This window comes from Chenopodium album, chromosome 25, assembly GCF_948465745.1.
Source record: "Chenopodium album chromosome 25, dcCheAlbu1.1, whole genome shotgun sequence".
Taxonomy (NCBI): domain Eukaryota; kingdom Viridiplantae; phylum Streptophyta; class Magnoliopsida; order Caryophyllales; family Amaranthaceae; genus Chenopodium; species Chenopodium album.
Genome location: NC_137858.1, coordinates 6,228,096 through 6,241,884, shown reverse-complemented (window position 1 = coordinate 6,241,884; position 13,789 = coordinate 6,228,096). Strand labels below are relative to the sequence as shown.

At 35.8% G+C, this 13,789-nt stretch overlaps 1 protein-coding gene across 1 annotated transcript; it reads right to left on the bottom strand.

The window, feature by feature from the left end:
• Positions 1 to 7,365: 7,365 nt before the first annotated feature.
• Positions 7,366 to 8,863, bottom strand: LOC145614947 (E3 ubiquitin-protein ligase ATL4-like). The gene has a single exon (XM_081670023.1). The coding sequence runs from the start codon at positions 8,593 to 8,595 to the stop codon at positions 7,636 to 7,638; it is 960 nt and encodes a 319-aa protein (XP_081526149.1). The 5' UTR covers positions 8,596 to 8,863; the 3' UTR covers positions 7,366 to 7,635.
• Positions 8,864 to 13,789: the final 4,926 nt, after the last annotated feature.

Sequence of the window (13,789 nt, the reverse complement as noted above, 5' to 3'; positions counted from 1 at the left end):
AATTGCTGAATTTTTATTTTTAATTCTACTCTACAATTCGATCTATCAACGATGGTGAATGGTGGATTATCTTCTTCTTTCTTATCTGCTGAATTGAAGCGTCATGCTAAGTCACAACTATATTGTACCCACTGCCATCGATCGGGACATGATTTTGACGGTTGTTTTCTGGTTCACGGCCTCCCCGATTGGTGGCTAGATAAGTACGTACACAAGGGGCGTACCTCTCCGGCTGCCGCTAATGTTCCGGCGGGTGTTACTGTTCCGGCGGGTCCTGAACCATACTTTACTGCTGCCGTTCCATCTACCGCTTCTAATGTCGAAATCTTCACCAGGACGCGGGGATAGCCTGCGGTCCTGTCCCGCGGCTGCTGCCACAACCCAGCAGTTTCTGCCAGGCCGCGGGGGTATCCCGCGACTCTTCCCTGCGGCCGCTGCTGCCACTTCGACTCCTACTGCTATTTCTTCTTCTCATCAATCTGCCAGCACTACTCCTATTCTAAGTGGGGTATTTGACAAGTCTGTTGTCCCTACTTCTTCCTCTAATCAATTTGCCACCACTACCCCAATTGTGGGTGGGGTATTTGATGTTCCTACCGATCATACCAACGGTGATTCTTTTTCTCTATCTTGGATAATTGACACGGGTGCCTCACATCATGTAACGGGTGACGAGTCTTCATTATTTGATACTCAATCAATTTTACCTTGCCCCGTTGGTCTTCCCGATGGTGCTCAAGCCTTTGCAACAAAAGAGGGTCGTGTTTTCTTGGCGGATGGAATTACTCTTGAGCACGTTCTCTTTGTTCCTAAATTAACTTGCAATTTGATTTCGGTATCAAAGTTGATTGATGATTCTAATTGCTATGTCCGATTCCCTAATTCTCTTTGTGCTATACAGGATCAATCCTCGGGGAGCTTAATTGGAGGCGGTGAACGGATAGATGGACTATATTATTTCCGGCGTCTCCCAAAAGTATGTGCTCTCACGGGTCCGGACGTATCTCCATTTGAGTTGTGGCATCGTCGTTTGGGGCATCCGTCGGAGAAAATTGTCAAATTGCTTCCTGCTATTCGAGGTAGTTCTGTTCCTAAGTGTTTACATAAAGCATGTGAAATTTGTCCTCTAGCAAAACAAACCCGAGCCAGTTTTCCTGATAGTGATAGTCGTGCTAGTCGTATTCTTGAAATGATACATTGTGATTTGTGGGGACCATATAACACGGCTTCTACTTGTGGTGCTCATTATTTCTTGACGATTGTTGATGATTTTTCCCGTGGTGTTTGGGTTTATTTATTGAATGACAAAATCGAAGTTTATTCTTCTTTTTGCTCTTTCTTTGCTATGGTTAAGTGTCAATTTGATGTCAATGTTAAGTGTGTGCGGAGTGACAATGGCACAGAATTTAAACCCATGATCCCATATTTTACTGAAAATGGCATTCTTTTCCAAACCTCTTGTGTTGGCACACCTCAACAAAATGGTCGGGTAGAGCGTAAACACTAACATATATTGAATGTGAGTCGTGCTTTGATGTTTCAAGGTAATTTGCCGATTACTTTTTGGGGTGAGTGTGTCCTTGGGGCGGTTTATTTGATTAATCGTACTCCTTCTACTTTGCTAGCCAATAAAACCCCATATGAAATTCTCTTTAACAAAGAACCCGATTTTGATGTTTTGAGGGTGTTTGGTTGTCTTTGTTTTGCTCATAACCAAAAATCTAAGGGTGACAAATTTGCACCTAGGAGTAGGAAGTGTGTGTTTGTGGGTTATCCTCATGGCAAGAGGGGTTGGAAGTTGTATGATTTGGAAACTGGTGATATCTTTGTTTCTCGTGATGTTAAATTCCATGAAAATGAATTCCCGTTTGTGAAAGATGGTGATTCGGTTTCTTCTACTATGGGTGCCGAGAGTGTGCCTAATGACTATGTTGGTGTTGATCACGATTTTCTTGATGATTTGGAATATGTATTAGAGGTTGGTGAGAGTTCTCTTGTGCCTGAAAATTCTTCACAAACCCATGCTACTGCTTCTACCCCCCATGACCACGGCAGTCCTGTGGTGTCCCCTGCCCCCACTGCTGTCTCCTCGTCCACTTCTGCAGGTTCGGACAGCCTTGACATGGCTGCTCCGGACCCCTCTACTTCCTCTACACTTGTATTGGACCGTGCTCAACGTCCAAGGCAAGCCCCGGGGTGGCACCGGGATTATGTGGCACACACTATCTCTCTATCTAGTCCATCTATCTCTCATTGTTCATCGTCTACTCCATGCTCCTCAGGTACTCCCTATCCTTTAGCACATTTTGTGAATTGTGATAAATTTTCTGTGCAACACCGTGTGTTTATTGCAGCTGTTGATACGGTGGTTGAGCCTCGTAATTTCAAGGAGGCAATGCAACATGAGGGGTGGAAAGAGGCAATGCAAAAAGAAATTGATGCATTGGAAAATAATGGAACATGGGTAATGGAAAAATTACCTCCGGGCAAGAAAGCTCTTGGGTGCAGATGGGTTTACAAGGTCAAGCTTAATTCTGATGGCACAATCGAGAGATTCAAGGCAAGTCTTGTTATATTTGGTAATCATCAGGTTGAGGGTATTGATTACAACGAGACTTTTGCTCCCGTTGCTAAAATGGTCACTGTTCGGGCTTTTCTTGCTGTCGCTGCTGCAAAGAATTGGGAATTGCATCAGATGGATGTCCACAATGCATTTCTACATGGTGATCTTGATGAGGAAGTTTATATGAAGCTTCCCCCTCGGTTTTATGATTCTCAATCTGGTTTGGTGTGTCGTCTTCTGAAGTCGTTGTATGGTCTTCGAGAAGCACCTCGTTGTTGGTACTCTAAATTGGCCGCCTCTCTAAAAAGGTACAGATTTGTGCAATCGTACTCTGACTATTCTCTTTTTACTCTGCAATCTGGGTCTATTCAACTTAGTGTTCTAGTATATGTTGATGATTTGATAATTTCTGGTAATGATTCTTCTGCGATTTCAACATTCAAATCATACTTGAGTGATTGTTTTTATATGAAAGATTTGGGTGTTTTGAAGTATTTTCTTGGTGTTGAGGTTGCTCGTAGTCCGAAAGGCATATTCTTATGCCAACGGAAATATACGCTTGACATCATTGCAGAGTCTGGTTTGCTAGGTGCTCGTCCGACAGGTACTCCTATTGAGCAAAATCATACTCTGGCAAAATCAGAGTCCTCTTTCTTTTCTGATCCAGAGCAGTATCGACGGCTTGTGGGTCGTCTGATTTATTTGTCCTTTACTAGACCAGATTTGGCATACGCGGTGCATATTTTATCTCAATTTATGCAACACCCGCGGCAGGACCATTGGGAAGCGGCCCTTCGTACAGTGCGATACTTGAAGGGATGTCCGGGTCAGGGTATTCTTTTGCGTTCAGATTGTGATTTACATATTACCGGTTGGTGTGATTCAGATTGGGCAGGTTGTCCCTTGTCGCGTCGTTCTATCTCTGGTTGGTTGGTGTTTCTTGGTGCTTCTCCTATATCTTGGAAGACTAAGAAACAGGACATTGTGGCCAAGTCTTCTTCAGAGGCCGAAATCTGCTCAATGTCTAAGACTACTGATGAGTTGAAATGGTTGAAGGCCCTTCTTCTGAGTTTGGGTGTCTCGCATCCCCGTGCTATGAGTTTGTTTTGTGATAATCAATCTGCATTGTATATTGCGAAGAATCCGGTTTTCCATGAGCGTACAAAGCATATTGAGGTGGATTGCTATTATCTTCGTATGCGATTCAGGATGGTATAATTAGCCCGTCGTATGTGAAGACAACGGATCAATTAGCGGATATATTCACTAAGGCTTTGAGTAAAAGTCAATTCTTGTATTTACTTGGCAAGTTGGGCATTTGTGATTTGCATGCTCCAACTTGAGGGGGGGTGTTAGAACCTATTATGTGTATAGTGTATAGTTATCGGGCCTATCTCATGAGCCCTATTATATTTTGTATATATACCCTTGCTATACTCTAATGAAAATTACGGAAAATCATTTCGTGACAGAAGACTTCAGACTTTTTAATCATTTTTTGAGCTATCATCCTTGATTTGATGAATCTTGTTGACCTTATCAAGCCCAAGATTCTTTCATCACCCCAAGAATTTCATGTTGATCAAAGCTATTCTACTCTTATTTTCATAATGATGGTGAATTAATTAGGAGAGGAAATTTGTAGGGTGCAAAATTTGAGTGGATTGATAGAGAGTAGAGACTCCGCCCACCATAATGGGCCTCACTTATGGACTATAACACTCCTTTCAACTTCAGCATATATGACATGACTCTATAACAGCAAAATGATCTTGCTCCAATAATGTAGGAGGAGAATAAGACAAAATTATGGTAAATTGGTAAAAATCACTCTGTAACAGGTAATTTATCAGTGATAAACAAAAAAAAAAAAAAAAAGTACTCAGTAGCCATATGTAACAAAAATATGGTAAATTGGAAATTCTCAGTTTTAATTGATGAACATCAAGTTTAATTTTAGTAACCTATTATAAAAATGTTTTGATTTAATTGAATGTCAATGAATTAGTATGACCTGATTTAACTCAATCCAAGGTTGATCCTATCCAAATCAACTCCATAATCTAAAATTTAATACGGAATTTGATAAATATAATCTAAATCAACCTATAATCTAATCCAATCTAAACTAAATGACTCTTCACGACTTCACCTATATATAACTTGATCCGATAACATCCTCCGTACAGTTTTCTCATATCATACTCTAAAGTAAATTTATTCCTATATCGTGTTAAAAAAATAAAAATAAAAAACAGAAAGAAAGGATACAAATTGGCGAATGGCAGAGGGAAAAACATAGAAACAAAACACAAAGCAGACAAAGAGGATAGATAAAAATCCGTATCTTAGTGATACAAAAACAAAAAAACATCCACCACCTACATTGTAACGCTTCCCAAACAAATATACTTAATTAACTAACTAACAAACAAACTTTAAAGTACCCAACATTAACATAAACATTAATCCACTTACAAAGTTAGCACAACTACAGCCAGCTTCTGTGTCTCACATTACACTTGTTTTTTCAACTAACTTTTTTTGCCTTACTTTTAAAATTAATTAATTAATTAATTAATAAATATAATTATAAAATTAATCTAATGTACAAAAAATCACTAATCCCTATACTATCTCTTTCCAAAAGATAAAATCTCAGAAAGAAACTCAACTTCTGAAGAATAGAATGTTAGTTTCTTTTTTGATTGAGTGCTACTCAAGTCTCCTTTTTCTTACTCCGTACTATGTTTGTTTATTTTTTTTATTGATATTTTATTATTGTGGAGATTATTTTCTTGCTTTTTATCTGGGTATTTTTGGGGGTTGAAATAGGGAAAAGTGGAATAAAGTGAAAAAAGGGGCTATTTTTTCAGGTGATTAATGTGCTTTATTGTAATTTGTAAATGACGTGGTTCAATTCATCATATGATCTGATTTCCCTTTAATCCTGTGAGAAAGCATGAACATGTATTTTATCATTTTATGGTACTCATTGAACACAGTACTCCCTCCGTCCCTAAATTACATTCCTCCTTTCTATTTTTGGTATTCCAAAATTACATTCCTCTTTCCTATTTTTGGTAAGTTTTTTTTAGTAAATCAACTCTCTTTTTCTGTTTTATATTTAATGTTTTCTCACTCATCCTTATCTAATCTCAATCATAATTCTTGTGCCAAATTACAATGAATATGATTGGTTAAAAAATTTCAATTAGAAGCATGTGATTGGTTCTTTTTTTTTGCAAAGGATTGATGACATGTCATGAGTAATAACTAATCTATTTTTGTATTTCCCATTGCATTATCTAATTATTGTTATTTGTCTTATTCTTCCTTCCTTAATTCCCGTGTAAATTTCCAAAGAGGAATGTAATTTAGGGACGGAGGGAGTACCTTATTTACATTAATACGACTACTATACGAGTATATCAAAGATTCAAAGTAATGCTAACAATAATCAAGATATTTTCCTTTTAGTACTCCGTAATACAATCTGAATACGAAGTATAATGTTTTTCGGGTATTAACTAATTCCATATTACTCGTAATATAAAAAGTGCTACAATATATAACGGAAGTAGTATTTTATACACTTTACAATGCGTTCATGCTTGGTAAATGTAAGCGCCTTTTCCAAACATAGCATTATTCTATAATTGGTTATATGATCATGTTCTTCAAAACCATTACTTAAATGAAATATTGAAGTAATAATGATACTGCTCCAACTATTACAAATTGTTCTTAAAAGAGTTGAGACAAATAATATTGAAGGATGAATGTATGTAGGAAGTACTAGTTATAAACACAGGTAGGTAGCATTAATCTAACCCCATTGAGACATTGATCATAATAACTTCATAAGTTGCAAAACATGATCAATAATTCTGAAATGCAACATTTAGGGGCCGTTTGGTTTGCAGAGGGTAATCGGAATGGAATGAACAAAGGGAAAGAGAAGGAATGGAATGAAAATACCTAAAATTTGGGGTGTTGTTTGTTTTAAAAACAAAGGGAATGAGACCCACCAGTCCCACCACCACGCCACCACCACCAACCACCAGTAAAATCCATTCTCCATCGTTCCCACCACCGAACCACCACCAAACCAGTTGCCACACCTCCCTCACCCTTCGCCTCCCTTCTCCGGCCATCACAGCCCCGCAAAAAACCCGAATCGAAAAAACCCTAATCGAAAAAACCCTAGATCGACGAGGGGTTTAGGAAGTGGCGAAGGAATGCTTTTACGGGGAAGGGGACAGGCGGCGAGAGTCGGGGAAGGGTCGGCGAGGGTCGGAGAGGGTGGTGGGAGGGCTGGGCGGCGGTTTTACGGGGATAGGGACGGGTTTTGCGGGGGCTGAGGGATGTTTTGCTGGGGAGGGGAGGGCGGCGAGGGGCAGCGGTGGTCGGGGGAGGGGCGGCGGTGGTCGGGGTGGTGTCGGCGGTGGTAAGGTGGGCTGGTTTCCGGTGGTGTTCGTAGGTGTGAAGGTGGTGATGTGGTGGTGTGAAGGTGGGTAGGGAATGGAATGGAAATACCTAGGGGGGGTGGGGAATGAAGTTAGAGGGATTTAGGGGAATGAAGGGGGTAAAGGGAATGAAAGAAAGTGCTTAACAAACAACAACAAAGGGAATCGGGGTGATTGATTCACATTCCCTTTCCTGAATACCCCCAACCAAACGGCCCCTAAATACACAGACAGAACAACCATTTCATAATTCCTACCCAAAAATATAAACCACTAAACGAGCTAATTAACATAAATAAATAAATAAAATAATGTGGTGAAATCATAAAACGATTATTCATGGAAGGTTAAGTATTATTTGAGCAAGTAAAATCTTCTCCAAAAAAATCGACCAACCCAAATTCAACCCTCACAAAAAATTAAAAAAGGAAAAAATGACAATATTAGGAAGAAAATATTTCTACCTCTTATAAACTTCATTTCCGGAAGCAATTTTTTTGATTTTTTTTTTTTTTTTTTTTTTGTTTCCATATATCTATACACCAAAAAATTTGTAAAAATTACAGTAGCAAGACTACCGGATCTACAGAGCTGAAATTACGATTATACCCCTGACAACCATCTAAACAACTCACCGATTTCATCACCGAGTCGACTCGCTTCCAAGTCCAACTCATTAACTCGGTTGTCCACTACACCAAACTCAGTCGACGTAGTTGTCGTCTCTCTCCTACTACTCCCTGTGAAAAACCATCTCCCAGACCCACGAAACGACGAGGAGAGAGAATGTGAGAGGTAATCCTTCAACCATCCACCACCAATAATACTCCCGCCACGTGTCCCTACCTCGCCCGCTAACGCCGCGGACGGGTAGTGGTCATCGACTTTGAACTCTGTAGTTGATGAATTTCGTCGGAATGAGCCGGAGTGAATCTCCGAAACGACGTCGTCGTCGTTGACGATGTAGTCGAAGTTACCCCCGAGGGAGTAGGTTCTTCGGACGGGAGTTTCGGTGGAGTTTCGTTGACTGACGTTTCCGATTTCGACGCGGAAGCTTCGAGAGTTTTGTGAGGAGGAGGAGAGAGAGGGTGGATGATCATCGGAGTCTGGTAGGAAGACTGGTGACCGGCAGAGAGGGCATGATTGGTTGGAGTTTAGCCACGTGTCGATGCAATCAGCGTGGAACACGTGGCAGCAGATTGGGAGGAGACGGAGGAGGTCTTTCTCCTCGAATTTCGACAAACATACGGCGCAGTCTCCGGTTGATTTTAGATTGTCGGAAGTGAATAATGGGAGTGCGTCGAGGAGTGGGTTTGTCGGAGATACGCGGCGAGTAGAGACAGAATGAGGAAGGTTTATGTTTGTTGATGATGATCTTGTTGTGGTGGTGGAGTTACGATGACGGCGGAGGAAGCGGAGGAGGAGGTAGAGAGAAGCAGATAAAATGACGGCGATTGCGAGGATTAGTACTGTGATGAGGATGCTAGGGCTGACGTCACTTCCGCCGGAATGTGAACCTCCGCCGTCGCCGGTGTTGTAGTCTAGTAATTTCCGGCGTATCATTTTTGTTGTAGGAGAGAGGAGAGAGAAAGAGAGAGGGAGAAAGGGGTTTTGAGAGAAGGGGTTGGGGGAAGGTGAGGGATTTAAATGAGGGAGTTTAAAACTTAATTTGGAATTTTTGTTTTTGATTTTGATTTTGATTTAATTAATAATGAATATTTTATTTTGGGTAACAAGGGGTGGAGTGAGTGAGGAAGAAAGAGGAGGTATGTAATGGGGTGAGTGTATGAACGACTACTATCAAGTATCAGCTTACTTCATCCGTTTCTATTTAGTAGACGCGTTTGATTTAGGCACATATATTAAGGAGAGGAGAGAGAGTGATAGAAAATGAAAAAGTAAGTGGGGTTTTTGTAAATACAAGGTAAAAAATTTACCTAAAAAGAAACTTCCTAAAAAGGAATACGTGTCAACTAAAAAGAAACGGATGTAGTATTATGTTATGTTATTTTATGTTTTTGTAAGTTAATACTTCGTATAAGGTTAATTTTGTTTTTATGTTATTATATCATTCTTGTAAAGCTATAAAAGGTGGAATATTATGTATGATATTGATTTTATTCGGAATTGGGATGTTTTTTAATCATTATTATTTTTAGAAAATATGATTAGCTTCTATAATTAGATTTGGACAATAAAAAAAATTTCAATAAAATTAAGAAAAGCAAGTTTTGTTCAACAGCAATAGCCATTTTAAAGAATCAAATATACTTAAAGTGTTTACATGGCAATATTTGGAGTTCAGTATGCTATTTATGTGAATTAAAGTATGTAGTGGATAGTGGGGATTAGATCAAGTGGTTAGAGCTTCCTTCCCAGTCCCAAATGATCCTGAAATTGATTCTCACCCCCTGCCCGTATGGCTCTTAAAACACAAAAAAAGAAAAAAAAAAAAAAGTATGTAGCAGAGTAATTATTTGTCATGATGTAAAAAAGCCAAGCTAATAATAAAAATAATAAATTCTTATTACATGATGCATGGTGTATTAATTTTGTTGGATCAATTCAATTATGCATATTTGCATTTGCAAAACAAAGAAACACATAATTCATATTCTATGCTCAATTAATAATGATATTTCAATTAATAATGAAAATAAATTTCAATGTGTTAATATAAAAATAAAAAAAAATTAATAATGATATTTCAATGTGTTAATATAAACATAAATTTAGAATAACTACAATACATTTTTTGAAAAATATATTAATAAATTGAGATCTAGATTGTATAAGGAGCAATTGATATACTTGATGCCTATAAAATTTTAACTTAATAATTTTCCTAACTTTTTTTGTTGTTGTAGGAAGGAAAACTTATACTACTACGTATAATTTTTCTTTTAATTAAGTAGGGCATGTGTGCCAAAATTGTGTTCACGCATCAAATTTATAGAAAATAAGTCAATGTGAGTTACATCTGCCTATCAATGCTCCTCAGTTTAAGGGTAAGGAAATTGGACTAAGCTTAATTACTTTGTGAACACAATTTTTTGTTATAATCTTCTTCTTTACTAATCTGTTCGATTCTCAAATGATATGGCAATATTTATAAAATTATAAGTGGTATTGAGTATATGTGTGAATGTGTCGTATTTTAAATGTACAATGTTTTTTCTATGGTATGGAGAAGGTCATCTTAAGAGGGGATCCCTTATATACAATGAGTTTGATGAGATTCTATCCCTCACATCACGCCCCAAAAGTTGGAAAGATAGTTAATTGCTTTACCCTCCTATATATCTATTTTAAATATATATAATGTACTCTCTTCATCTCGGGATAATTGACATGTTAGATTTTTTTTTCACTATCTATATACTTAGCTTCGTACTAACTTGGAATATAGATATATTAATATAAGTACTATTATTTAATGATATTCTCTAATACATATTCAAGGTCAAAGTTGTACAATAACATGTGTGTTAAGTTCAATTATGTTAATTATTTTGAGACGAAGTAAATATCGCATATTTGAATAATTTACCCACTGGATAAATGTATGGAGGTAGGGTATGTACTATGTAGTAGTGGGGTGTGATTAATAAATGTAGAAAATTTGCTGTTTGTGCCTAGTGTATAATTTGTATGACTGCACAACAAATAGTGAGTCCCACTATCAATTTAATGACAATTCACTTACCTCTGAGCTTCATAGATATACTACATAAACTAATGTACATAATGTAGCTGGAAGATAGACTTTAAGTCCATTTAATTTGGCAATAAATGAGTAACTAACATAGTTACCTGAAGTTTATAATAACAATAACTAAAGTCACCACATTCCACATGAATTCATAATAATATAATTATTCAAATTATATACAAGTATAATCCTAATTAATCCCTAATAACGTGCACCTATAACCAGCTCCACAACTTTGCTACTAGCTAGTATAGTCGTATGAAAAGTATATACTATATGATTTTACTCTAATTATACATATAGCTAATTAGTTGTAATGTTGCATGCAAATATACATGGCATGCCCTAATTATCATTATAGAGTTGGTGGATAATTATTCTGAGACAGTATATATGTATATATGCTAGTAGGAGTATTATTTCAATTATACACAGCAATAATATGCTTAAATCGATTATTATATCATCAAGATAAGGCTATGCAACAACTACCGAACAAATTAGCATATTTTGATCCATTGGTTATATTAATAATGTATTTCATATGATTAATTACCATACAATTTTCACGTATATACATTACCGAGGTTTATTTATATATATAGGTGAAGGTTATTTGAGATTGATTATTATTTTGCACGATTGAGCCTTTGCTAGGGTATGTACACTTAGCTAACTTTGTATGAGAGTTAATGCTTGAACTGTCATTGTTCGATTAGGCGGGTACATTTGATTCAGATTAAATTGTGTAAATCTTAAGTTCGATCTTATCTTTTCAAGGAAAAAGCGTAAAAGTCAATTAATAAATCTTTTGGTTGGAAAATTATAGAGGGCTTGTTGTGTTCCATGTAAAGGCAGTTAATTTCTAGGTCTTTTTTAATTCTTTGATTTAGTAAGTACAACATACCCTTAGTCAAAACATCCATATCATCATGTCTCATACTCATCATAATTATAACCATATAAGTAAGCTAATCCATTATATATCATCACAAAAGTGTATAGATAAATCAGCTATCATTATCAATCAAATTAATTACCACCTTTAGAAAATTTAACAATTATTTAATCAGTCAATAAAGTCAAAAAGTTAATATCAACAACAATTGATCTTAATTTCATCAACAACAAAATCATCTTAATTATTAATTACAGAAATTCTGCTAAATTATATGGTTGATTAAAATCAAGAGAAGTTTATATTAAAAAGGCTTAAAGTTGTTGGATAACAAAAAGCCAATAGCTAAAGGTCAAAATCATTCAAGTTGTTAGCCGAATTTTTGTTGTTACTTCTCATAAATTTTGTAAGAAAATGAATGAGGATAAAAATTGTGTGGAATTCAAGGAATTTTGTAGTCAATTTTTTCTGGTTTTTGTTTTCCTCACAATTACATAACGTACCAAAATAGAAGGATTTATTTTGGACCACATTTTAAGTTATAGAGAAATATATTTAATCTTGGTCATAGGATTTAGAACGTTCATATTTCTAGGATTTATTATTTTATAAATATGTAGTACTTATATAGTTACATTAACTTTGACTTTTATTAATTAATACGATTTTTTCATTTTTTAGGGGATTTCTTTCAATTCTACATGTAGGTATTACTAGGTGGAAAACATGGTATAAGTATTTAGCTTATTTTGACGTAATGTATGTTTTATGTGCTTTTATATAAATTGGCTAATTTAATTGGTATATTTCATTTTACGGTTTCAAAAAATCTCAAAATTACCTGAGAGTATGTAATCTTTCTAATTCTCATCAACAAGGACAACAACTACTAGTATTAAGATACTTAAGTTTATCCAATATAATCAATGGTTGATAATTAAGTAAATTATATATGTAATAAATCATCTTTAACTTCCCCAGTTATTATCATGTAACAAATGTTCAATAAACCTAATTGCTTATTGAGGAAAACAAATAAAAATTAGTAACCTTTTTCCTATCTAATATGGACCCTAATATACATGTTCAACTTTCTCACTTCTTTCATTAAGAATAAGTTTAGTTAACACCGAATAAATTCAGTTAAGATAAGTATATCAAAATAAGCTAAGACTGGATTAATGACAACTTACCCAATTAAGTTCAGTTTAAACAAATTCAAATAAGGACTTTTATGTTTTGATAAATTCTATTATGCTCATTGTTCAAAATTCAATTTAAGTACGGATAAGTAAAATTCAAGTGATCGAATAGTAATTAAACAGTTGCTAAGTATATAAAACAATCTCGTTATCGCTTAATTAAGAACGAACGAATATGCATGCTGTGTAGCTAATCTAGAGAAGATATTTTTGTTATATATAAGTAAGGCAGACGACATGACAACAATGTAAAGACTAGATAGAGAGATCGAGGTAATAAGATCACATCGAGCTGTAGTCATTGAATGTTCACGCAGCTTTTCCATATGTTGCGGCGACGTATCAGTCTTATACCATGCATATGCATAACATCTCTATTTTATTCATGACTTCATTCCTTACTAGTCCTCTTGTATTTTACAGCGCACTTAAACTCCCCCAAATTAAACCAATTTCATCTTAATTAGATATAATATAGATAGGGTTAGCTTAACTGTATCATTATCCACTTTCATTATGCCATTACCATGTTGACTATTACTTTATTATATTATTTATATTATAATGTTTATATAATCATATTAAAATAAGAATATTATAGTTATAATATAATGTACCATATATTTCGCTTTCTTGACAATTATCTTGGCATGCACAATGAAGACTGAAAAGGAATATATTGTCCGTCCAACAAAGTAGCTACCATGCATTAACCATACTAATACTGTAATTAATTATACTAATAATACCGCTTCTGTTATTAATTTTTGAATTTGTGTCAAAGTTATGCGTAATTTCTTAATATTACATTGATTATTATATTGAACTAATTAAACAACCAACTAAATAGTAATGGAGATGGTACTATCGATTAAACTAATTAATGGTTACTTGGTTAGTTTAACTGTATCATTATCTCTCACAAGTCCCTTTCAACTAGCTTAT